We start from the raw sequence: 23,531 nt of genomic DNA, 5'->3' as shown, positions 1-23,531 counted from the left end.
TTATATAAATGATATAGTAATATGGGAAGGAAATTACTCGGTAAGTCAAGTGACTGATGAAATGGAAAGAAACAATTCTCTGGTTTAGATGATGTCTGTTTGTCTTTTGTGTCTGTATCATGGGAGGTCCTGGAGAAAATGGCCCTCTGTGCTAAGATCATTTTGGCTGGATCAGAGGTGGTTGCATTTGCGAAGTTCATCTGAATTTGGGGAGGAATTTTGACAGGGCTGCTGGGCTGCTATTGTGTAACGTTCTGCTCTAACTGCTACAACAGTGGAGAAGGAGAAGGTGCACTTTGACCCCTAATTGTGTCGCAGTCACCGTTTCCTGTTATTCCACTGCACTGATAAAAAAAGCCACAGGATGTGGAGAGAGAAGTGCAGTCACTAGGATGAGTGGCTAGCATAGGATATGTAAAACTGGACTCACAAGGATGTTTATGCAGGGAAATTGATGCAGGCAGAATTGAGGTCACCCCGCTTCACTGGATGGGGTCCTAAGATGTGCATGAGCATGAGTTGTGTGATGATATGCAGAGTAGTCTCTGGAGGGAAAAGGGTTTCACTCCTCCCGTTGTCTCTCGCTCGCTCGCTCGCTCTCTCTCTCTGATGAGTTTTCCAGCTGTGCAGAGGTGGACTGTTTGGCTGAGGAAAGGAGGGAAATTCAGAGAGGCTAATGGAAAAATATGACACCAGAAAAAAACAAAAGCAGCCAGATCTAGAACGTATGTCTGGGGAGTACGCACTAGTCTGGAGTATTAATCAGCACAGAGGAGAGAGGGTTGTGCCGAGAATGTGCGTGTTTTTGCATCCTTGTGGAGGAAAGAAGTCTTATCTTATTCAACAAGCAACTGTAGTACCATTTCTGAGAGGTGACTGAACTGTCTACATTTAATCACCATCATTGGGGCTGCTGCTGCCACATGTACTTAAGAGTTTACGATTGACCAGATTTGGCAAGTTAGCCAGTGTTCTTACTTTGAACACTGCTGGGTGTCTGAATAGGCCTACTCCTTTTATGCTCCAACACTCTTTTTCCGTAACACCCCCTGACACACACACACACACAACACAGAAGGACATGATGTATTAATGTACTCATCATGCATTAATGAATACAGAATTTGAAAGCTGTCAAATAATTACATTCAAATAACAGGAGTGTGATTATTTAATATGGACCTACAGTACACTGCTCATGGACAGTCATCCATGGTGGGGCCCTCCTGATCCCAGCTTTCACCTGCTGCAGCGTTTCATCACTGCTCCATCTGGATCTGCTGCTTTGCATGTGCGTGATGAGCTATGCCTCTGTGCTGGATTCAAATGGGCAGCAACCCGTAGTGGGAAAACTTCCGTCCTGAGGCTCATTTTACTGTTGAGTCTTGGCACTGATTGATTTATGATGCTGGCTGTGTGACTGATAACTTGTATCTCTTTCTGTGTGTGTGTGTGTTCATTCAGCGGCATGCATGTAACTGCAGCTTAATCGTAACAGCTAAGTACTAAGTGCCAAACAAGGATGTCCTTCAGATTACCCTTTCTGTTTGCTTTTTTCCCCAGTTATAACTCCTACACCTCATGAAATTATACATTCAAGCACCTGTGTTATTTACAAACTCGGACAGTGATTCAGATAGCAGTTTTAATGGAGCCACTTCAGCGGGGCAAGTGTTTTAGCATTCCAATTAAAACTCTGAATGAGTGGTTCACTTCAGTGATCATACATTATTATTATCATACATTAGTATTAACAAATATAGCCTATATTAGTGATAGCACAATAATCTTATGATCTTGTTAAGATCATAAGATTATTAGCGAGGTCCATAACTCAATATTTGAGTCTCTAATTTGTGGACTGCCGTCATGCATAATATGTAATAAAGGACATACAAATGGCAGGTATAGCCAACCAAATACATAAATGTTTAAAAAAAAAAAATCCTCAAAGATTACTCATTTAGCTCAGAATTCCACTCCTACTGATTGTATTTTATTGTCTATTTTATACTTATAAGTATGTAACAATTGTGCCCCCAAGTGGTTCCAATAAGAACATCAGAAAAGTAGGTTGGTGATGATCAGCATCTCATCATTCAACTCATAAAGCCGTTACAAAGTTTTGACTTTCTTGATTTCCAGTAATCAAACGTTTTTTGTTTTTTTATAATACAGCCATATATAAAAAGGCCCTGTTTGTGCTTCACAATTGCACCATGTGATGTCTTTCTTAGTATTTATAATACTCATAGCCAGAGATGGACAGGACTATAAGGGACCCCTGCAGGCAGTATGGTGACCGCAGTGCTGGTCACCACTGACTGGGCCCAGAGCCCCACTAACACAAAGTGCCTTTCTATTTTAGACAGCTGCCTTTGGGATATTAATTACTTGTTTACATAAATCCATCTCTAGCAATATCTCCATAAAAATATTTATGGTAACACGTTAAAACAATATTGCATTGTCAGATTTCATCAACATGATCAAAATAATCTCATTTAATTCTGCTAGTAAATGAAGAATATAACTCATCAACTCAAGTGCAAACAGTAAAAAACAAAACCACCTTCAAACAACAATTCTGGTGTTAGAAAAATAAAAAAAGAGGTGGTTCAATTTTAAATGGCACCAGAAAGAATAGTTCTAGCAGAGAAATGTCGTCAACATGATTTACAAATTTCCTCCGAAATAGGCATGACACACTGCATACCCAATACTCTTGTGGGCACTCAAAATATATATTTTTCTCAGAAATCTCACTCAATATTTCTCTATTCATAGTTCACATTTTCATATAAGGCAGACAGGAATTACTGGCCATATGGAATATCTATGATCAGGAATGCTAACACCTGGGCTACACAGGGTCTGTAACTGAAGCACTCTGTTCCCGTAGCGTAAAGAATAGTTTTAGAAGACTGGTGTAATTTTCCGAACATACACGCTGCTATTATGTCTGGTGTAGCCAGTTCTATTGATTATAGTGGAAGCTATTTGTTGCAGCAGAACGGAATGCTTCAGTTACGTGTCTGTTGTAACTGTTAGACAAAAAATCTAAACTGATTGATCTTTGCAGCAATCCTTTTACATGATACAAAGCAGGACTGACTAATAGGATGTTTTGCGGTATCTGGGTGGTGTTTTCTGTTTCTCAGAAATACAGTCGGTCAGAGATGGCTGCAGGCAGGTGGGTCATGACCTGCATGCGGATCCACCAGTGGGGCTCCATGGGGTTGTAGCGTGTAAAAGGCCGCTGGGACACGATGGCATCAGTGATGTCCTCAAGCACAGGCGCCACGTCTCTCTGGCCGCTGCCACAGTAGGAGCGCATCAGGGCCATGTGCTGCTCAAAGTGGGACTTGCCGTAGTCCTCCTGGACTACAGGAGGCGCCTCTCGCCACAGTTTGTCTGCAGTGGCAGCAACCAGGTCCCGTGACAGTATGCCGGTGGCTGCCACAAAGTTACCCGGTTCTATTAGTGACACTTTGACACCCCAGGGCTTCATCTCGTAGCGTAGGCAGTCAGTGAAGGCTTCCACACCGTACTTGGAGATACAATAGGGTGAGCGCAGTGCATTGCCCATCCGGCCATACATGCTGGCCAAATTGACCACACGCCCTGAGAAGAACAGACATTTTCACATTTTGCTTGATCATGCAAACAGGTTGAATATTGCATAATTGTTCCATTTTGTTGGCCAGATCCTAAGAAGTTCTCTGATAAAAAAATTTTTAAATGTCCCACATTAAATATGAACTGGAAAATCAATGCTCTAATCCAGAGAAAAAATGTTGTTGTAATGTTAAAGCAAAGCTGCCTATGCAAGTAAATGAGTTAACGTTAAAATCCAGTGCAAGTACAGAAAGAATTAGCCAAAGTCCATTTCTTCAACCAAACTCCCCAGCATTCTTTTGAATAGTGGTGAAAGATTGACCAAGCCAAAAATGGGGATGTACAGTGCCAAAGTTCTAGGCATGTTTGAAACAATGCTGTAATGATAGCAGGCTTTAACAATAAATGTTCAGTTTTTTACTTATCAATCAATAACATACAAAGTATGTATAAAAGAATGTTTAAAAATCTAAACAGATGGACACATTAATGGAGAATTAAAAATAACTGTGTTAAGACAAATCCCTTTTCACAGAACTACATATTTACTATCACCTTCAAATCACCTTGCTGGTCTAATTTGCCAAGTACTGGGAGTACAAGGAATTTATTTATATGGAAAGTAGTAAGTAGAAGCGGAACAACTGTAACTGACAAGAGGATACTTAATAGTTGTACCACACCTTCTATCTAACAAGCCTTCCTCACCTTTAGTCCTGCGGATGAGGGGCAATAGGGCCTTGGTGATCCTGATGGTACCCCAAAGATTGACCTCCGACACCTGTTTGTATGTCTCCATGGAAGTGAACTCCACCTCGCCGAAGGTGGAAACACCAGCATTGTTAACCAGGGCCCACAGACCTGCTCCGAACAGAAATGAGGATGATGACACATTAATGTTCAGTCCAGACATCTTCGACTGCAAACTGCTAGATGAGGAGTGTTTTTACTGAATTAATGGAATTGTTTGAGTTGAGAATTTGCATGGGAGAGAAGAGAAACCACTGAGAACCAAGGTAATTCACCATTTGAGCATATGTGACTTTCTTTGGCTGGAGCAAGTCTAGCCTACACTATGATGCTTATCTGAAACTATGCATTCTATGCATACATCCACTTGAATTTCCCCTTGGGGATCAATAAAGTATATCTATCTATCTATCTATCTTCTGTAGTCATGTCAAAAGTAGCAATAGAAAGAATCTGTGCGAGCCATTTCTTTCTTTTTTTACCTTTATTTAACCAGGCAGATCATTAAGAACAAGTTCTTATTTACAGTGATGGCCTGACAAGAAGCACAAGCTTCACCTCCTCCTTAGATAGCATAGTCATTTGTAAAACCCTCATCTGGACACAATCAGTCACGAAAGAATGGATTCCCACCCCAACTACCCACCCCCAAACGCAGCCATAATGTAGCCTACCTTTCCCTGAATCCTCTAGATTTGCCTTCACAAACTCCGCAGCCCCTGCCACCTGTTCTTCGCTGCACACATCCAGCTGTAGGACTTTCATTCGTTCCGAGTGCATCTCCTGCAGCTCCTTTGCACCATCCCCATCCTCCTGCAGAGCCAAGCCAAAGGAGAAACCTTTCACACATGACATATTAGTGAATAAAGTATGACATAGAGATAGGCTACAGTGACAAGTAGTAGGAATAGTTGCCATACACTTGTAGTAATTAAGGCTTCAATTCACTGAACATAGTGACAGTACAGATGCCAAGGCCTTATTCAGCAGACTTTTGACAGTTGCATGCCTACCTTAAACAAGCATCCTGCAAACACAATGAAACCTTTTTTGTGAAGGTGTTTCGCCAACGCATGACCAAATCCACTGTCACAGCCAGTAATGAAAACGGCTTTGCCCTCAATCTGAGGAGGGAGAGAAGACATGATGAAATGTTGCTTAACTTAACGGCTGCGCTGCTAGTTCCTTTCAAAGAGACAATTCCCGTGGGCTATTAATGTGGTCTGAAGACTAAATGCATTCTCAATATGCTGTAACATGAACTAAGTGTGATCAGTGTTTTATTGCACACAAGCATATCTGTGTTGCGATGTAGATGGTTGTAAAAGGTTTGCGAGAGACACTTAGCCTACATAGCTTAGCTTTACCTGTACAACATTCATTCAGTAGGCCTTACAGTGATCTAACGTAGACAGGTGAATGGCTACCAACTCATTCACTCAGACAAACCAACCACCTTACCTTAACCGTACCCCTTGGTAATCGAGGCATTGCAACATACACAACGAATACTAAATACACTGCGACAACGCATTCGGTCACGCTAGCGTCGGGATAACCACAGCACCTCGCTAAAAAACTGAGTGCTGCTGGTAGACCAAAACCCAACACAATGGTTAGAAATACAGAAAAGCCCACCAGGAGCGCGACTCGCACATAAGGTAGCGGAGCCATCTTGAGAAGTTCCACTGTTGACAAAATAGAGGGGTTGGGTCTGGGGAGTAAACGTCATCATCATGCCTGTTCAGACTGTACAGTCTATGTGCCTGTTGCGCTCCCAGAGGCGCGCTTGTAGCTTAGATCTTTCCTTGAATGTCCCAGGACAGAATAAATAAAATACGGTCTAGCCCAGGGTAAAAATAGATTCATTGAATCGAAATAGCTATTTCTCAGTTGCTTTATTTATAATCATACATTTCTCAGGTCAGGATATACATTCTAAAGACTTAGGCTACTATAATTTGCTTCCCAACCACGCACATCCTAGCAGTTTCACAGCATTTTGGCCAACATGCACTTTCATGCAAAAAGGTAGCCTATTGAGTAGGCTACTGCCTGTAGCCTAGCCTAGGCCTACAGATTGCTGTAAGTCTTAACCCAAACACCAGATGGGACTGTGCGAATCGGGCGAAACAAATTAGGCCTGTTAGCTTTAGTATTTTGTGTGGTATTTGCCAAACCACTTGTCATTCAGACCTTTAGCCTACATGTGACCTTTAAATTTAATTTCTTTAAAAGAAAAAAACCATCATACAAATCCAGGAAATCCAGCATCATTAGGCCTACATCAGGCAACAATGTGTTCATTTTTGACCCAATTACTCTATACTCTATACTCTAAAATTATCATTTTTCTGCATGAGTATCAGAGTGTTATTTGATGATATCACTTATGAGCAAACAAGTACAAATAATGTACTGCTGTCATATACTGCTCTGAATTCTCTCTTGAAATGCCCTACTTCCATGTTAGTTTTTCCGCTTCTTCCCTTTCATTGTTGAAAAAAAGTTGTTTTGCCCTAATTTTCCATGGGGGGCCGTATCAAACCAGCTGGCGGGCCTGATCTGGCCTTATGTTTGACACCACTGCTCTATACAGTCCTAGACCAGGGGTCTCCAACCTTTTTTCTTCCAAGAGCTACTTTCACAAAATGGACATGGCCGAGATACTTTTTTTCTCTGAGAGCTACTTTGACAAAATGGACATGGCCGAGAGCTTTTATGTTAGTAGTAGCATGCCATATATTCACATACTGTAGGTGATTTCCATCCAAAACTGCGATAAGATTTGTATGCTTTTTTTCCTCCTCTCTCTGTAGACTGTGAATTTGATTTCATAGGAATTTTAACATGTTTCTCAAGTGACTGGTTTATCAGATTTATGAAAATCTTCCTCAAACCTTTTGGAGAGCTACTTAGAAACAGGTGGGGAGCTACTGGTCACAAGCTACCTGTTGGAGACCATTGTTTTATTTAGACCATTGAAATTTAGACCAAAAACCACAAATTCTAATATTTGTTGTAAATATGACGTGAATATGTAAATGTGCAAGTAAAACATAAATAAATCAGGTAGCTGGAGTCCGCAATGAATTTCTACTCTTTTAGCAGCCTAGTGGACATGGATACAAAGCCTGAACAACCAACTGGATGGGCCACTGGATGTTCTCAGATGCCAACTCCTTTCCTCTCATTTGCTTCAACAGATTCCTCCCAACGTACTGTCAGCTCAACAATGTAGACATGCAGTGCACAGAGAGTTGGAACAGAGTACGTTCAGCTCTCAAAGTATAATGACTATTTCAGATAAAACATGGCCTATATCAGCCAGCATTTCCCAGTCCTGGGCTGCTTCCAGTTGTCCGACATTTGTTAGTGGGGAAGATTTCTGTCATTTTTCCAACCCAAATTATGTTTTCATGACTGCACCGTTATTCTTTTGGAAATAACAGTTTGTGTCTGAATTATATAGGCCTATAGTTAATTGAGGTTGACTTAGCCTATATATGAGTCATTGTTATACTGAAATTATTTTTTTTTTAAATGGATAAACACTACCATCTAGTGGTAGGCAAGATCCCATAAAGATCAACCATACATTACAGTGGTCTTACATCGCAGGCCTTTGAGCAAAGGCAGTATCATATTGTTTCACACAGCTCAGCAATATTGTACCCAGTTAGCACAGCACATGTAGACATTAGAAAATCATGAAGGTGGTTGGTTGTTGTTATTTTTTATCTTTCAATGTAAATAACATTCAGTGGATGTTTTATTTGTATAGCAAGAGCAGAAATGTAGGGGTCCGACCATTTTGAAATATACAAAAAGGGAATAAAACAACCAAGTGACCTGATGTTAATTTGCAGGGTGTCTCGTGAGAAAGAGCATTGGGAGTCATTGTATTTGTGATTCCAGTGACCAGTGTGAGGGATCCTTTGGTTTATCATTGTCATTGAAAAGGTGGAAGAGATAATCAGATATCTGTCAGATTGTTAGCCACAGAAGGTAAGATCTCATCCTGACACAGTATATTCAGTCGTTGTGTATTTATAACAATAATAAGCTCAATTTTCATTCAATCTGACCATAGAATATGATTCCAGGGAAAGTCCAAGGAGCATTTAGCAACTCTAGGAATTTATATTCGCAATGTAATGACAGTAAAGGCTTTCCCTCTAATCTATTAGCATGATGGTCTTCTCTGAAGGGCCCTTGTGATCTACTGGTGACCACAAGATGCTACTCTTTTCTGTGTGATCCTCAGAGACTCTTACCATCAGACACACTGTGTGTAAAAGCAAGATAATTGGAGTTATACGGTACCTGATTATCTTATCCACCTTTTCAATGGTTTACAGCACGAACATTCATAGACATTCTAATTAACTTTTGAGCTTAAGTTATATTTTATCTTTAATGTATCTAGGGGTGTCAACAATTCTGGCAATAATTGTGGCACATTTGCTATACTGCACTCTACTTTACCAGAGATGCCAATAAATGTGTAAGGCCCTGTATAATGGAATATGATAAATGGACAATACTGTGTTCATTTTTCTTTAGATCTGAACTGCTTAAAGAGAGCAAAAATGTCACTGAAACTATACCAACTTCATTTGCATGATCTATAGTTGACATACATCACAGAAATACGACAAATTTATATAGGTTGGGTACCTGGCATATATATAGGTTGGGTACCTGGTGAATACCACTATATTCAAAATGTGTTAATATTCTGCAAAATTTGCACATGATGTTACTCAGATCCCACAAATTTAACCACGGTATTCCCAAAGCTTTTGGGATATTTCATGGGGGGGAAATAAAGCAATTTAGGTATTTGTACTTTTAACAGTACTATTCGGGTTTGACAGGCAATGTCACCATTTACTTTGAGCATGCAGGCATGGTCACTAATGCTGCAAAAGGCTGCTTACCTAAAGCAGAAGTGAAACAAGACCATTTTTGTCTTTGCTAAACATATGCAAAAAACAGAAGTCCATTTTCATCTGTTTCTATCCCATAAAACTGATGGCGATATGGTCTTATGTCATTGCTAGTGTCATTACATGCACATTTGTTAAACTAGCTGTCATAACTAGTTGTTATTGTCTGTCTAGCATTTATGAATATATATGACCTGACAGACAGGAATGTATAGAAAGATGTACACTGGTGCACAGCTTTGATCAAGGGGTGTTTTACTGTATATTTGTCATTTTTCATTTGCACAATGCTGTAAAAGCCTTTGTTTTGTTTATACGGTCACAACAGATAAAAACTTTTAAACATATCATATCCACTGTCTTCCACATGCCTACATCCACATATGTGTCAATCCCCTCCACACACAATAATATCTGTAGTTTTGAAATAGAAAATAGTGCTGCCTTGCACATTGTTCATTAGAAAATACTTACAGAGTAAATTGTTCTATTGACAACAAAACAAAACAATTTGACTATCTTGACATAAACAGTTGCATCATGACATTTTGATTGCACTGACCATTTTAATGGCATGACTATTTGCTTTTGAGGCATAAACTAAGCATTTTGAGCAAGATATGCGCTTTTGCAGATTATCCATGTGGTGCAGTTTGTACTAATTGTTTTTAAAAAGAACTGTTGTGCAAATTATGATTTGAGAAATGCACCAAAGCGACTGCACAAGTGCTCTTACATCAGTATGACCTGCAGTTTACAGTGAAGGAATGGTAGAAGGGTCTTTGTTACGGGGGACTATAGCCTGAGGGAGGAAGCTTTGGAGGTTATGATGACGCCTGGTGTGTGAAGATGTGGATGAGACATAGTGACTGCTGTATTATGACGGTGTAGAACTGAAGTGGCAATGGTTGAGGCACAAGGGCGCGGGAAGGGGGGTGCTGAGGGTGCTGCAGCACCCCCTGCTGGCAGGAGATAGATTTTTTAAAAATGATTAGGCCTATATATTTTTTTTTTAAATAATTACTAATTCGCTGTCTGACATTATTTATATTTTTGTATGTGAAATGATGAGTCAAATAGCAAAAAAGGGTTATGGATAGGTTTGAATATAGGCTACTAAAAATTAACAGTTATAGAGATCAACGTGAACGTGAATCAGTTAGCCTAGGCTAAGAACCGTAGCGTGGTTTCAGCTATGTGATAGCGATCAAGTGTGTAGGCCTACGGTTGATATAGGCCTACATATTCTATGCGATTTACTCGTTCAAAAAAAGCATGGATAAGCTGAAAGAAACTAATAAATGTATAGCTAGTGAAATCTTTTCACTATCCTAGTCGCTTAGATAGAAATTATTAGGACACATACTTGCTGTAGAGACGACACTTTTTTTAAAATTATTTGCGAGATCATTGCAGCCTGATTATTAGCCTATATTTAAAGCTTATACCAAAGATCCTTAATATACATTATAGCTTTATCAACCGTCTCTGCTTATACCATGGTATAGGTTGAAAAGGGTGTCATTTAAAAAGTGCTATCACCCGGAGAGAAGAAATACTCTTTTCTGATTGGCTGGCGGGTGGCCTTTAATTCTGAATAACAGGACACCGTTCCATATCAATGCTTATGAATGGTAACTATAACAACCATAGTAGGACGACGGTTGCAGCGCTCTAGAATCTTTTGGTTGCAGGCTTCCCAACAATGGAATCAACTGTAAACAAGCTAACTGTCCATGCTAAAGTTGTACAACAAGCTGAACTAGTGAGCTTCTTTTTAAACAGAACCGCGTGTTTCCAGTGTTTACAGTGGCAACCGGGTGATAAGCGGGATAACGGCCTTCGAGGTGTGTCCAGTTATACGGAATTAATGGACTTGGGCTGCGCGTCGGGGAGTTTTTGCCCCTCGCCCTCGTCCATTAATTCCGTATAACAGGACTACACCTATAACATTATTATGACGTTGCTTGACAACGCCTGAGTTAGTCCGCTCAGCTGTGACTTATCAACATTCCACAGCATTGCAAAAACAGCTGAAAAAACGAACGATTTTAACTCTAAAACTCATTTAGTATTAATAATTGATTTCATATTTATTTATTTCGTAAGTGACCATGGTATAAACGGGATAATGCCCTTCGATGCGTCCATTAAATAAATGGACTTCGCAGAACCGTCCTCCGCTTCGCATCGGACAGTTCACACCTCCGCGTCGTCCATTTATTTCTGATAATGGACACCTCGTCGGGCATTATCCCTTACCTAACATCTCTGGTGTGGTTTTGACAATCAGAAAAGTCAGAAATGTTCCTTAGCTATACTAAATAATGTCAAGTGCGATTCTGTGGGGTTAGGGTGGGCGCAGTGGACTCGGAGTGCTGTCGCGGAACATTGTAATTTGTGGCTGCCCAGGACTTTTCTAAAACTTCTCGCTATCACCCGCACACCGCACTAAAATGCAGTCAAAATCTGAATTATGTCCGGGGGGGGGAATCGTCGGACATCCATTATTTTTGTTATTCAGCACCCCTGGTCAAAAATAGGTTCCCGCGCGCCTGTTGAGGCAACCCTTTTTTTATCAATTCTATATAAGGTGTGTGTGTGGGGGTGGTTGGAATAGGGGGAGTTGTCTATACAAGTGTACGTATGGATCCTGCTTAACTCCTGCACAGTAGATTCCTGCACGATCCCTGCATATAACACTCCATTATTCTGGCTAGAGACCTCGCCAAACACGCTTTTAACTTTGCTTCTCTTTTTGCAAATTTGGAATATGAACTTGTGAATAACTAATAGTTGTAAAGTTGTACAATGCTACATTATGTGGAGACGCAAAATACACCATACACTGGCCTGTAGAAAATGTATGACTGCTAGTCATAGAACCACATTGGACCACTAGATGATAACTATCTCTTTCATAAAAATAATTATTTGTCTGCAGATTATTTGTCATTGCATTTGGATTTACCAGTCAATGTTATCTTTTTCACAGACAGTCAACATCTCAGCTCTGTGACTAAAGTGTCTGTACAGAGAGGACAAAGCATCACCATTCCATTCCTCTATGACCAGATGTACAAAGATCTCAAGAAATTCTGCCAACGAGGAACTGGAGCTGTAAACCATCCAGACTGGGAGGCTGATGTACATAATGGAAATAAGAGGAGCTCTAAGACCATGTCTATGTCTGATGATGTCACCAACAGCATTTTCACTCTGACTGTGAGGATGGATGTTGAAGTGAAGTATACTAACGTGAATGTTAAGAAATATAGTTGTGGTGTTAAAGAAGGTGGGCCAACTAATAATAAACAGTTCACATTGTTAGACACAGAAGGTAAGATCTCCTCCTAACACAGCATGTCCAGCCTTTGTGTGTTAATTTCAGTATTACTGGTATTACAGTATTGCTCTAGGTCCTGACATCCTATCATGTCACACAGTGACACTGTCACTTGTCAAGACCTAGAAAATAGACATTTAAATAATTGTTATTAACTCAAATGCTCATTCTTAAAACTTCAGTAGCTACTGTAACTCTGTTCTTACTCGTGTTCTCAGATATTCCAGAGCTCCATGTTCAGAATCAAACTGTATTTGGATATGAAGGTAAGCCTGTGGTTGTAGAATGCCTCCATAGAACCCTCACTGGAGAGAAGAAGTGGTGCAGAATTGGTGGATCTTGTGTGAAAGCTGGAGAAGTGGATGGAATGTCAGTGGAGACAGCAGATGCAGCAGGAGTGTTCAGAGTGACTCTGAGGAACCTCCAGGAGAAGAACAGCGGCTGGTACTGGTGCTCTGTGGGAGAATTCCAGATGCCCGTTCACATCACTGTCAGTAAGAGGACCATTCACACCACCATCATCACTGATACAGCTCCAACAACAGAGATGTCTCAGAACAGTTCAGCTGGTATTTATACACCGTATATGCCCCTGTCTTGCATAGAATAATGCCATATGTCGCATGTATTAACACAGCAACATTAACATGATACTGACAAACCTCACATCATTTATTTAAGGGTGATATTGTTGATATACTAACTTATTTTCCATTCCCCCAGAAAAATCTAAATGTGCTTCCACTCTGAATCCCGAAAAAGAAATGTGAGGTTTTTTTTTCTTTTTCCTTTTGATATTTATGCAATGGTGAAATATGATTAGAACTGCAGAGGGTCAAATATGCTATTCTATTACATATTAACCTGAATTATTTTTTTCTGATTTTGCCTTTAATGAACTTCACAATCACTACCAGAACACTGACAAGACCAACCTCTAAATTATTTTATTTTTATAATATACCTCATATGACGATAACACTAACTGAGTCCGTCTACACGTCTTTCAGCTGGAAACACATTCTTGGCACCGTTTTGAAGTCTGCTGTGGCCCTGGTCTGTCTCACCCTCTCTATCATAACTGCAGTGAAGCTCCTGAAGCTCAGAGCTGCTCTATCTAAAGATGACAGAAATGCTCCTAATCCCAGTGCTGAGTAACACACCCCTGTATGGAGTTGAACTGGCCTGAAGCAGCACTGTGTGCTCTCTGCCATTAGTTGCTTAATTCTTAATTTTGCAGCTGAAGGTCAGGCAGGTGATGGGCTTCTGAGTCACTGGGCTTAGAGTAGAGCAAAGGAAAGCATTCAAGGCAGAATTCCTTGATCAGAAATGATACATTGTTTAGACGCTGATAATATGTTGTTTATTCACAGCTTAAACGACTGCTAATGACCCTGTCTTAAACTGCACCATATTTCAACAGAGCTATACTTACCTGGCTAGATGACTGTATACTGCATTACTGTATAATGATCAATTGCTGGTAATGAACTTCACATTGTTATTTTTTGTTGTTTATTGTAATGTGGATGATGTCTTCTTGAATATAATGCCTTTTATATTATGCAGGTAATTCAATATTCTGTTCTATTTTACACCACTATTGTGAGGACAAAACAAGCTTTTATTTTTTTAATATTATACATTGAATCATTGAACCCATTGCTGTATTGATATATTAAATATATTAGATATTTCAGTGTTTCTAATAAACTTTAACTTTAGCTTTTTAGCTTTAACTTCATCAATTTCTAATAAATGATTACACCACACTGACATATTGTTTTGTTCATGAATGATGCATGATAGCACATCCTTTTGCATAAAACTAAATAAATCAGACAAGAATATTCAGTTTGCACACAAAACTTAAGATAGATCCACTTTCAAAACTATGATATGTTGAAAATGTAAAACTTAGCAGATGGACAATAAAGTGTTCCTTTATATTTAGCAACTCAACTTGCTATAGCGAGTAACACATTTGTTATAGAGTCACATATTTGACTATGGAGTGACATTATTTATAGTTGTGGTGACATAAATGCCAATCACCATTTTCAAACCACGATAAAATAGAATAGAATATATTCATTTTCATTACAGAGAAGTGTAGCCTCCATACACAATGTCATGAAGAGAAAATAATTACAATAGATGGTAACACTTTCTATGAAGGTTGTATTTATAACACCCTATGAATGCATTCATAATGTTTTATAAGGTGTCTATAAAGCATTGTAATGCTCATTATTACCATCTATATGTATTCACAAGTTGTCATAACCAATTTCATGATGCATTATGACAGCTAATTATGAATGTTTATAATTTTAATCTGAATAATGCATTATAAATATGTCAAGATCTGCCTACTCACTTGTCAGTTTTATGATGCATCATAACTACTTTGCTTTGCTAAATGCGTATAGTGATGCATAAAGAGTTTTGACTTCTACTGTAGTCCTATATATCTATAGCTATAAGTATATGGGTTACACTTTACTTGACGGGTAAGTTCATAACACATTCATAGCAGCTTTCATAAACTGCACATAAAGCATTCATGACTGTTTCATGAGACATGACTCAACATTCATACCAAACCTTTCATGAATGTGGAAGACAGAACGACGACAACTTGTCAAAATAAAAGTCCAACAATCGCAAAGCAGCATTGCCGTTTTTGTTCCAAACCTCTTACCTGATCACGTCGCATCTGAGTCAATGGGCTACTCCAGTGCCAAAAAGACAGAACAGGTCAAGGAAATCATTTTTGTTTCATAAAACATTATTTGTTTTATGATGTAACCTTTGCAGATATTTTCTCATCATTTGCTACTGGGAATGTTCATTGTCCAACCGTTCCAGGTTAACAAATAAGGGTCAGCTGAATGTAGGCTAGTTTAGCCTACCTCCCAGTGTTAAACTCAGTGATTACGAATACTTCACAACTTGTATAGTAAAGTGACATTCGATGTAGACTTCATAAGATATTTATGAAATATTTACAAAGGCTGGAGAGAAAAACGGCAATGCTGCTTTGCGATTGTTGGACTTTTATTTTGACAAGTTGTCGTCGTTCTGACTTCCACATTCATGAAAGGTTTGTTATAAATGTTGAGTCATGTCTCATGAAACAGTCATGAATGCTTTATGTGCAGTTTATGACAGCTGTTATGAATGTGTTATGAACTCACCCGTCAAGTAGCCTAAAGTGTTACCAGTATATGTAATAAAGTTATAATAATTTGTACATCTCCCTAATAGCACACAATTATAAACAGCTATGCAATATCATAAGTGTTATTTGTCAGCTCTAAGTAAAGTGACAAGAATATGACCCTATTATTAACAGAAATAAGTTCACTGAGTAATTAAAGGGTGCAATGAACTAAGTACCGAGTCTAGCATCTTTACCCCATATACACAATATTATAAATTACTATGTTAATGTAATAGGTGTTATTTGTCAGCTTTAGGTAAAGTAGAGCAAATGAGGTGTTGTTATAAATAGATATAAGGTTATTATAAACAAATATGAGGCACAATTAAATGAGAGCCTGGACAGTAAAGACAAAAGGAATGCATTTAGTTCACTTTATTTTCATTTAAACCAACACACATAATCAGACTTATTATCAATGCTCTGAGCACATTACACAAACACAATGAGACAGGCCAAAAAAGTGGCACGGCATTGTCCTATATTTTGTGGTGGTGGTTATTATTGGAATAAAACTCGCAATGCCACTGAAATCTATCTTGGGTCATTATGAAAGATCGTTTGAATCAAAATAGACCTTTGGTTTAAATGAAAATAAAGTTAACTAAATGCATTCCTTTTGTCTTTACTGTTCAGGCTCTCATTTCATTATAGGATAATAGGGTCATATTCTTGTCACTTTACTTAGAGCTGACAAATAACACTTATGATATTGCATAGCTGTTTATAATTGTGTGCTATAGGGAGATGTATAAATTATTATAACTTTATTACATATACTTATAGCTATAGATATATAGGACTACAGTAGAAGTCAAAACTCTTTATGCATCACTATACGCATTTAGCAAAGCAAAGTAGTTATGATGCATCATAAAACTGACAAGTGAGTAGGCAGATCTTGACATATTTATAATGCATTATTCAGGTTAAAATTATAGTCATTCATAATTAGCTGTCATAATGCATCATGAAGTTGGTTATGACGACTTGTGAATACATATAGATGGTAATAATGAGCAGGGCCAGGTTAAGGTCATCTGGGGCCCGGGGCAGAGGACTCCCCGAGCCCCCCCCCCCCCCCCCCCCATTTTTTTTTTCAATATATATATATTATATATTACTATTATTATTATTATCAATATACATAAGACAGGGAGAGAGAGAGGCAATTAAATTATGACAGACATAATGTAAAAATGAAATGTGCATTTATATTGTGGAACCGTATAACAAACATACAATTGGGGCAATGCACACAAAAAAATCAACCATGAAATATTACATTATTAGTGGGTTTGATCCAGCAAGCCCACTATTGTTCTTCTTAAGTTTACTTTATTAGTGGGTTTGATCCAGCAAGACCACAGCCCACTATTGTTCTTCTTAAGTTTACTTATTAGTGGGTTTGATCCAGCAAGCCGCTGTGGACTTGCGGAGCAAGCCCACTATTGTTCTTCTTAAGTTTTCTTATTATTATTATTATTAGTGGGTTTGATCCAGGAAGCCCACTATTGTTCTTCTTAAGTTTACTTATTATTAGTGGGTTTTATCCAGCAAGACCGCTGTGGGCTTGCCCACTATTGTTCTTCTTAAGTTTACTTATTATTAGTGGGTTTGATCCAGCAAGACCACTATTGTTCTTCTTAAGTTTTCTTATTATTATTAGTGGGTTTGATCCAGCAAGACCACTATTGTTCTTCTTAAGTTTTCTTATTATTATTAGTGGGTTTGATCCAGCAAGACCACTATTGTTCTTCTTAAGTTTTCTTATATCTTCTTTTTCACCCACTTTTTGGCCGAACTACTGCTCCTAGACCGTTTGAGCTATCGATGCGGTTCGAACTCCAAAAATTCAGGCCCGAACCGGTGTAACTTGCTTGTTAATTTCGTGTCGCTGGCCCTTGTCGTTTTCGCGGTATTCCCGTTTTTCTGCGTTTTTGGGCCCCATTGAAATGAATGGCGGAATGTTCAAGGATTCTAATTCGATTGTGACATCACAGCTCTAATTGTTTAAGCTTGCACCTGGCAGAGTTCTGAGCCATCTGGCAGAGCTCTAATGGGCTGGGCTGGGCTGTGTATATGAAGGTGTGTGCATGTAACTTTTGACCCGTATGTCCGATTTTCATGAATGAGGTACCGTTGGAATCCTCGAAAGAAGCCCAGTTCAATGCCTTGCCAGCACTAAGTGTAAAGGTAATGTAAAAAAAGATGAGACAGCGCTTAAAAGCCAAACCATGTACATATAGGTCATTAAAAAAAAAAAAAAATAGTATTTTCTCAATCCATTCAGCCCAGTCCTATGCCCAACTAGCTCCAATCAAACTTAGTCATGTGTACAGTTGTATAGATTATTACATTGAGAAACACACTTTCATACAGATATTATGCACATCCACGCATCATTACTATTCAAGTTAAGTTACTCATCATTGCCCGGCAAGAAGTCCACAATCAATTCAATTGTCTTGCCACGATCTGTGGAGCTTACAGACAACGTTATATGCCTATAGGTTCTGTATGCTATTTAAAGCCGACCTAACGATGTGTCCCTTTAAGACGGTGTGTTGCAATGCATTCTGGGTGCTGTGCTGTGATCCGACGGCTCGTCACCTGACCCACCAAACACAACGATGCTTGAACCAGAGCACTTGAACTAAACGTAGTAAAAATAAATAGCTACCAAGGCTCCAAATAGCAACACACTTACACCGTAGCATAATGAGGGTATCTACATGTAAACCGAAGCATTCAGAACTGTGTAAGTCTACAGGCAGTTTATTAAAAAGAACGTCAACGGGTCAACGTCAACGATAAGTAAGTTAGGCTAACGTAAACGTTAGCTATTTGCTGTTGTCATATGCTGGTGCTATATGCTTTAGGCTACGTGATGGCCATTTATCACACTCATTTTAGGTACTACTTTTACGAGGTCTGTAGTTATGTCAAAATGTATCTTATCGTTGAACAGACTACATGGTTATCTTCCTTAGACTTCGTAGATGTAGTTACTACAATTTGGAAGCGAATTTCGAAGTGTAAATATGGTTTTAATGTGTAAACAGACCAACCGCGATTTTGCAATTAAGTGAATGGAGTCTTTTTAGGTAGGGCTACTAGGCTCACGAAGTCTGTAGTTCTGTCAAAATGTATCTTATCTATGAACGGCCTACATGGTTATCTTCCTTAGACTTCATAGATGTTACTACAATTTGGAAGCGAAATTCGAAGTGCAAATATGGTTTAAATGTGTAAACAAGACGCCTGATGTTTAATATATGTTAATGAATGGGCACAGTATTATTGTGTACAGTAATGGGCTATCAGTAGTATGTAAACAGTTCATGTGTTATGTGATTTACATAAACTAGTAAACAACAGAAATGTTAAAAGCTGGTATTGTGTTTCCTGAATTCTTACATTCAGGCATTCAAATGAAATGTAATTAAATAGCATATCAATCATGCAACAATGCAAAAACAATGAAACTAGTGTAGGCCTAATTATATTTTACATTAGTAAAGCAGTACTCTGATGTGCATGCTTTCACAAACTTTTGTGAACAATCTTAGCACTTTAAACATTGACTGTTTGAAGTGCATGTAGGCAATATAGTATAAAAATAATAATAATTGTGATATCATTACAATTTGATGGGGGGGTGGGTTCATGTAGGTGGGCCCTATGACCCCAAAGTATGCCTTGACTGGGCCTCAGGTCAAAGAAGTTTGAGAAAGGCTGATGTAGACGACAAAGCAGCAAGGAGGCGTCGTGTGATCATTTAAACAAGTTTTATGACAAGGTCGATGAGGGTGGGAAAAATCGTACATTTCTGTGCAAACTTTGCCCGCACTTCAGTCGCGTTGTCTTTTAAGAAAATGCAGTCCATTTTTCGGTTTCAGCAGTCAACAACCTTGACTATTCGAAGATACTAATCTATTGTGTACAGTAATGGGCTATCAGTAGTATGTAAACAGTTCATGTGTTATGTGATTTACATAAACTAACAACAGAAATGTTAAAAGCTGGTATTGTGTTTCCTGAATTCTTACATTCAGGCATTCAAATGAAATGTAATTAAATAGCATATCAATCATGCAACAATGCAAAAACAATGAAACTAGTGTAGGCCTAATTATATTTTACATTAGTAAAGCAGTACTCTGATGTGCATGCTTTCACAAACTTTTGTGAACAATCTTAGCACTTTAAACATGGACTGTTTTGAAGTGCATGTATAGCAATATAGTATAAAAATAATAATAATTGTGATGATATTACAATTTGATGGGGGGTGGGAGGAGGGGGTGGGTTCATGTAGGTGGGCCCTATGACCCCAAAGTATGCCTTGACTGGGCCTCAGGTCAAAGAAGTTTGAGAAAGGCTGATGTAGACGACAAAGCAGCAAGGAGGCGTCGTGCGATCATTTAAACAAGTTTTATGACAAGGTCGATGAGGGTGGGAAAAATCGTACATTTCTGTGCAAACTTTGCCCGCACTTCAGTCGCGTTGTCTTTTAAGAAAATGCAGTCCATTTTTCGGTTTCAGCAGTCAACAACCTTGACTATTCGAAGATACTAATCTATTGTGTACAGTAATGGGCTATCAGTAGTATGTAAACAGTTCATGTGTTATGTGATTTACATAAACTAACAACAGAAATGTTAAAAGCTGGTATTGTGTTTCCTGAATTCTTACATTCAGGCATTCAAATGAAATGTAATTAAATAGCATATCAATCATGCAACAATGCAAAAACAATGAAACTAGTGTAGGCCTAATTATATTTTACATTAGTAAAGCAGTACTCTGATGTGCATGCTTTCACAAACTTTTGTGAACAATCTTAGCACTTTAAACATGGACTGTTTTGAAGTGCATGTATAGCAATATAGTATAAAAATAATAATAATTGTGATGATATTACAATTTGATGGGGGGTGGGAGGAGGGGGTGGGTTCATGTAGGTGGGCCCTATGACCCCAAAGTATGCCTTGACTGGGCCTCAGGTCAAAGAAGTTTGAGAAAGGCTGATGTAGACGACAAAGCAGCAAGGAGGCATCGTGTGATCATTTAAACAAGTTTTATGACAAGGTCGATGAGGGTGGGAAAAATCGTACATTTCTGTGCAAACTTTGCCCGCACTTCAGTCACATTGTCTTTTAAGAAAATGCAGTCCATTTTTCGGTTTCAGCAGTCAACAACCTCAGAACTGACCCTTCAGGCCTCTCAGGAGGCACTGGCCTTCTAACCTAGCGACCACCTGAGCAACCAGCATGATTGCCCTAGCAACCAGCATAGCAACCACGTTATTTATGCGTTTAAGCTTATTGGATGTTGCGTTGATGCAGATAACTTTTGATCCGTGTGCCCGATTTTCATAAATGAGGTACCGTTGGAATCCTTGGATGAGGCTGAGTTCCGTGCCCCAGATCAAACCCACTCTTGCAGTTCCTCGGAACCGCAATTTTAGTTACCATCAATTACTTCAACTAAGGCTTGAAAACTGCCAGTGGTACCCAGGTCAGACTAAAATGTGCAACTCCCGAACTCTGAACTCATGAAACATTGTAGCCTAGAGTTTGGCGCGCACGCATACAGCCACATCATGATGCATTGTAACACGCTGTCTGTAATACACTGTAACACGCAGCCCTAGCCTAAGCCAGCCACGACGTCAAATACATTGAAACACGCAGTCTAGCGCACACACACAGCCCAACCACATCAAATACAAACAAGGGGGGTGTCGCAGCCGATAACGGTAACGTTGTCAGGGACAGGGGTAGTATGCCTAGACATGGACTTATCACTATTTTGATCCTCGTTTTGAAAAAAGTGGACAGGGCGCCTGCAGGAATGAATGCGATGGTACGCACACACCCACCTAACTTTCACCACTTTAATAATATTTGTCCCGGTTAGGTTCCTGCATTGGTCAGTTAAAAAGTAGCCTACATAGGCCTACTGTAGTAGGCTAATAACATCCACATGCAATATCTTTATAACAACGCCTATTTATTTGGACAACTTTGTATAGCCCTATAAAGGCTAAAATTACCTAGTTTTGTTCTAGCGAAGGCTACGTTCACATATCATGAACATTACAATGCTTTATAGACACCTTATAAAACATTATGAATGCATTCATAGGGCATTATAAATACAACCTTCATAGAAAGTGTTAACCAATAGATTAAAAAAACAGCATGGACAGCGTCCAACAGTATTCTGTAAAGGTATAAATGTACACAACCCATTCGTCAACATTACTGTAAAAAATATATTAAAAGCCTTGTCCCAATTAGGCACAAATTTAAGTATAGACTCACTTTCCACTGATGACATTTTCCATTGTTGAAAGGGAGGCACTGTTAGCCTGAGTTCCTAAATGTTTAAACTTCAATATAGACATGCTATACATTCTTAGGTTGGTTATTCTCCACTTGTATTGTTAATTAATACAATTAAATTCTTCTCTATTGAAGTGGGCTCAGTGAAATATAGAATGGGTTTAGAGTTCTGTGCAACAACATATATACATGAAGCTTGCTGTGAGGCTGTATTGAGATGACTGTGAGTTTGTATTAGGCCAACCTATTACTGGCTGGTGTTGTTTTCTTTGTTTAAAGGACACGACTCGGAATCAGTAGGGACTCAACTCAGACTTGACTCGGAAAAATGACTTGGACTTGACTCGGACTCGAACACTAGGGACAGTGGTGGTCCTAGCTTGTATGACTCCCTGGGCAACCACCCCCATCAGTGCCAGAGATAAATCCCCTGGCCACCCCTCCTCCTTTCCCTTCTCAGATTTTGTGTGTGAGACCTTCTCAGCAGCAAATACAGGTGCCTGCAAACTATACAGGGCACCCACTCCCCACATGGTGACATATGATTGACTTGACGTGCAAATGAACGATAGAAAACTGATTAGCACAAATGAAAGCTAAACAAAATAGTCTTTTTTTGGGAGCACTCGTGCCGCCACCGGGAAGATGCCTTCTTGGGCAGCTGCCCACACTGCCCATATGAGAAACCGCCCCTGACTAGAGACTTGAGACTGGACTCGGACTCTAGGTTTAGACACACAGTCATGTGTGAAGAGAGTAGATAGGGGGCTCAGGATACAACCCTGTAGGGCTCCTGTATTCAGGATGGAGTTAGAGGTGAAGTGGTGGACATTCTGACTACATGAGGTCTGCCAGCACCCAGTCACAGAGGTATAGACCAAGGTCCTTGATTTTAGAGGTCAGCATGGGAGGGACTATAATATAAAAGTTATAATTAGGGTTAGTAGTTATAATCAATAAACATGTCTGACATACAGTAGTTCTCTAGCAAACAGGTGTTGCCATACCAGGATATAAAGTAACACAATGTAGGGATTCCCCTTTTTGTCTGTTTTCAACTTTATCAACTTTTCAACATTATCGGGTGTACCGATTTAGTCTAAACAATAATTCCGATAAATAGTCCGACAATAAGGATCATGCTCTTACCCATGATAACAACTTTACATCGCATTGACAATGTGAGAGACTCCTATCTCTGAAATGCAAAATACAAAAATTTGTTTCAAGCCACTATTGTAAGCAGGGGGATAGCACAAGGTCCTGGGCCCTATACATGTCCTGAT

The 23,531-nt window shown here is 39.2% G+C and overlaps 2 protein-coding genes across 8 annotated transcripts in view; one reads left to right on the top strand and one right to left on the bottom strand.

The window, feature by feature from the left end:
* nck1b (NCK adaptor protein 1b) overlaps positions 1-23,531 on the top strand; it is an 88,309-nt gene that overhangs the window by 38,669 nt on the left and 26,109 nt on the right. For 4 of the 6 annotated variants that reach the window (XM_076290396.1, XM_076290397.1, XM_076290395.1 and 1 more), the window contains 2 exons: positions 12,316-12,660; positions 12,885-13,160. In XM_076290396.1, the coding sequence (XP_076146511.1) occupies positions 12,316-12,660; positions 12,885-13,160 (621 nt within the window). Of the gene's footprint in view, positions 1-12,315; positions 12,661-12,884; positions 13,236-13,389; positions 13,433-13,676; positions 14,417-23,531 lie in introns of those variants that run through there. The other 2 variants (XM_076290401.1, XM_076290402.1) reach the window with 2 other exon arrangements.
* bdh1 (3-hydroxybutyrate dehydrogenase, type 1) lies at positions 1,632-6,051 on the bottom strand. 2 transcript variants are annotated; one of them, XM_076290404.1, is made up of 5 exons: positions 5,830-6,051; positions 5,382-5,492; positions 5,043-5,181; positions 4,327-4,479; positions 1,632-3,624 (listed from the first exon to the last, which is right to left on the bottom strand). In XM_076290404.1, the coding sequence occupies exons 1-5, from the start codon at positions 6,040-6,042 to the stop codon at positions 3,158-3,160; spliced, it is 1,083 nt and encodes a 360-aa protein (XP_076146519.1). In that variant the 5' UTR covers positions 6,043-6,051; the 3' UTR covers positions 1,632-3,157. The 2 variants fall into 2 exon arrangements, with proteins under 2 accessions (XP_076146519.1, XP_076146520.1); XM_076290405.1 differs by lacking the exon at positions 5,830-6,051 and having other exon boundaries at positions 5,043-5,207; positions 5,382-5,475.

Source organism: Alosa pseudoharengus, unplaced genomic scaffold, assembly GCF_046254945.1.
Source record: "Alosa pseudoharengus isolate Yale_2024_CS ecotype anadromous, Long Island Sound unplaced genomic scaffold, YU_APseudo_1.1 YU_APseudo_1.1_scf_18, whole genome shotgun sequence".
In the NCBI taxonomy this organism is placed as follows: Eukaryota; Metazoa; Chordata; class Actinopteri; order Clupeiformes; family Clupeidae; genus Alosa; species Alosa pseudoharengus.
The sequence above is the reverse complement of the archived record's forward strand: the minus strand, read 5'-3'. Positions and strand labels throughout refer to the sequence as shown.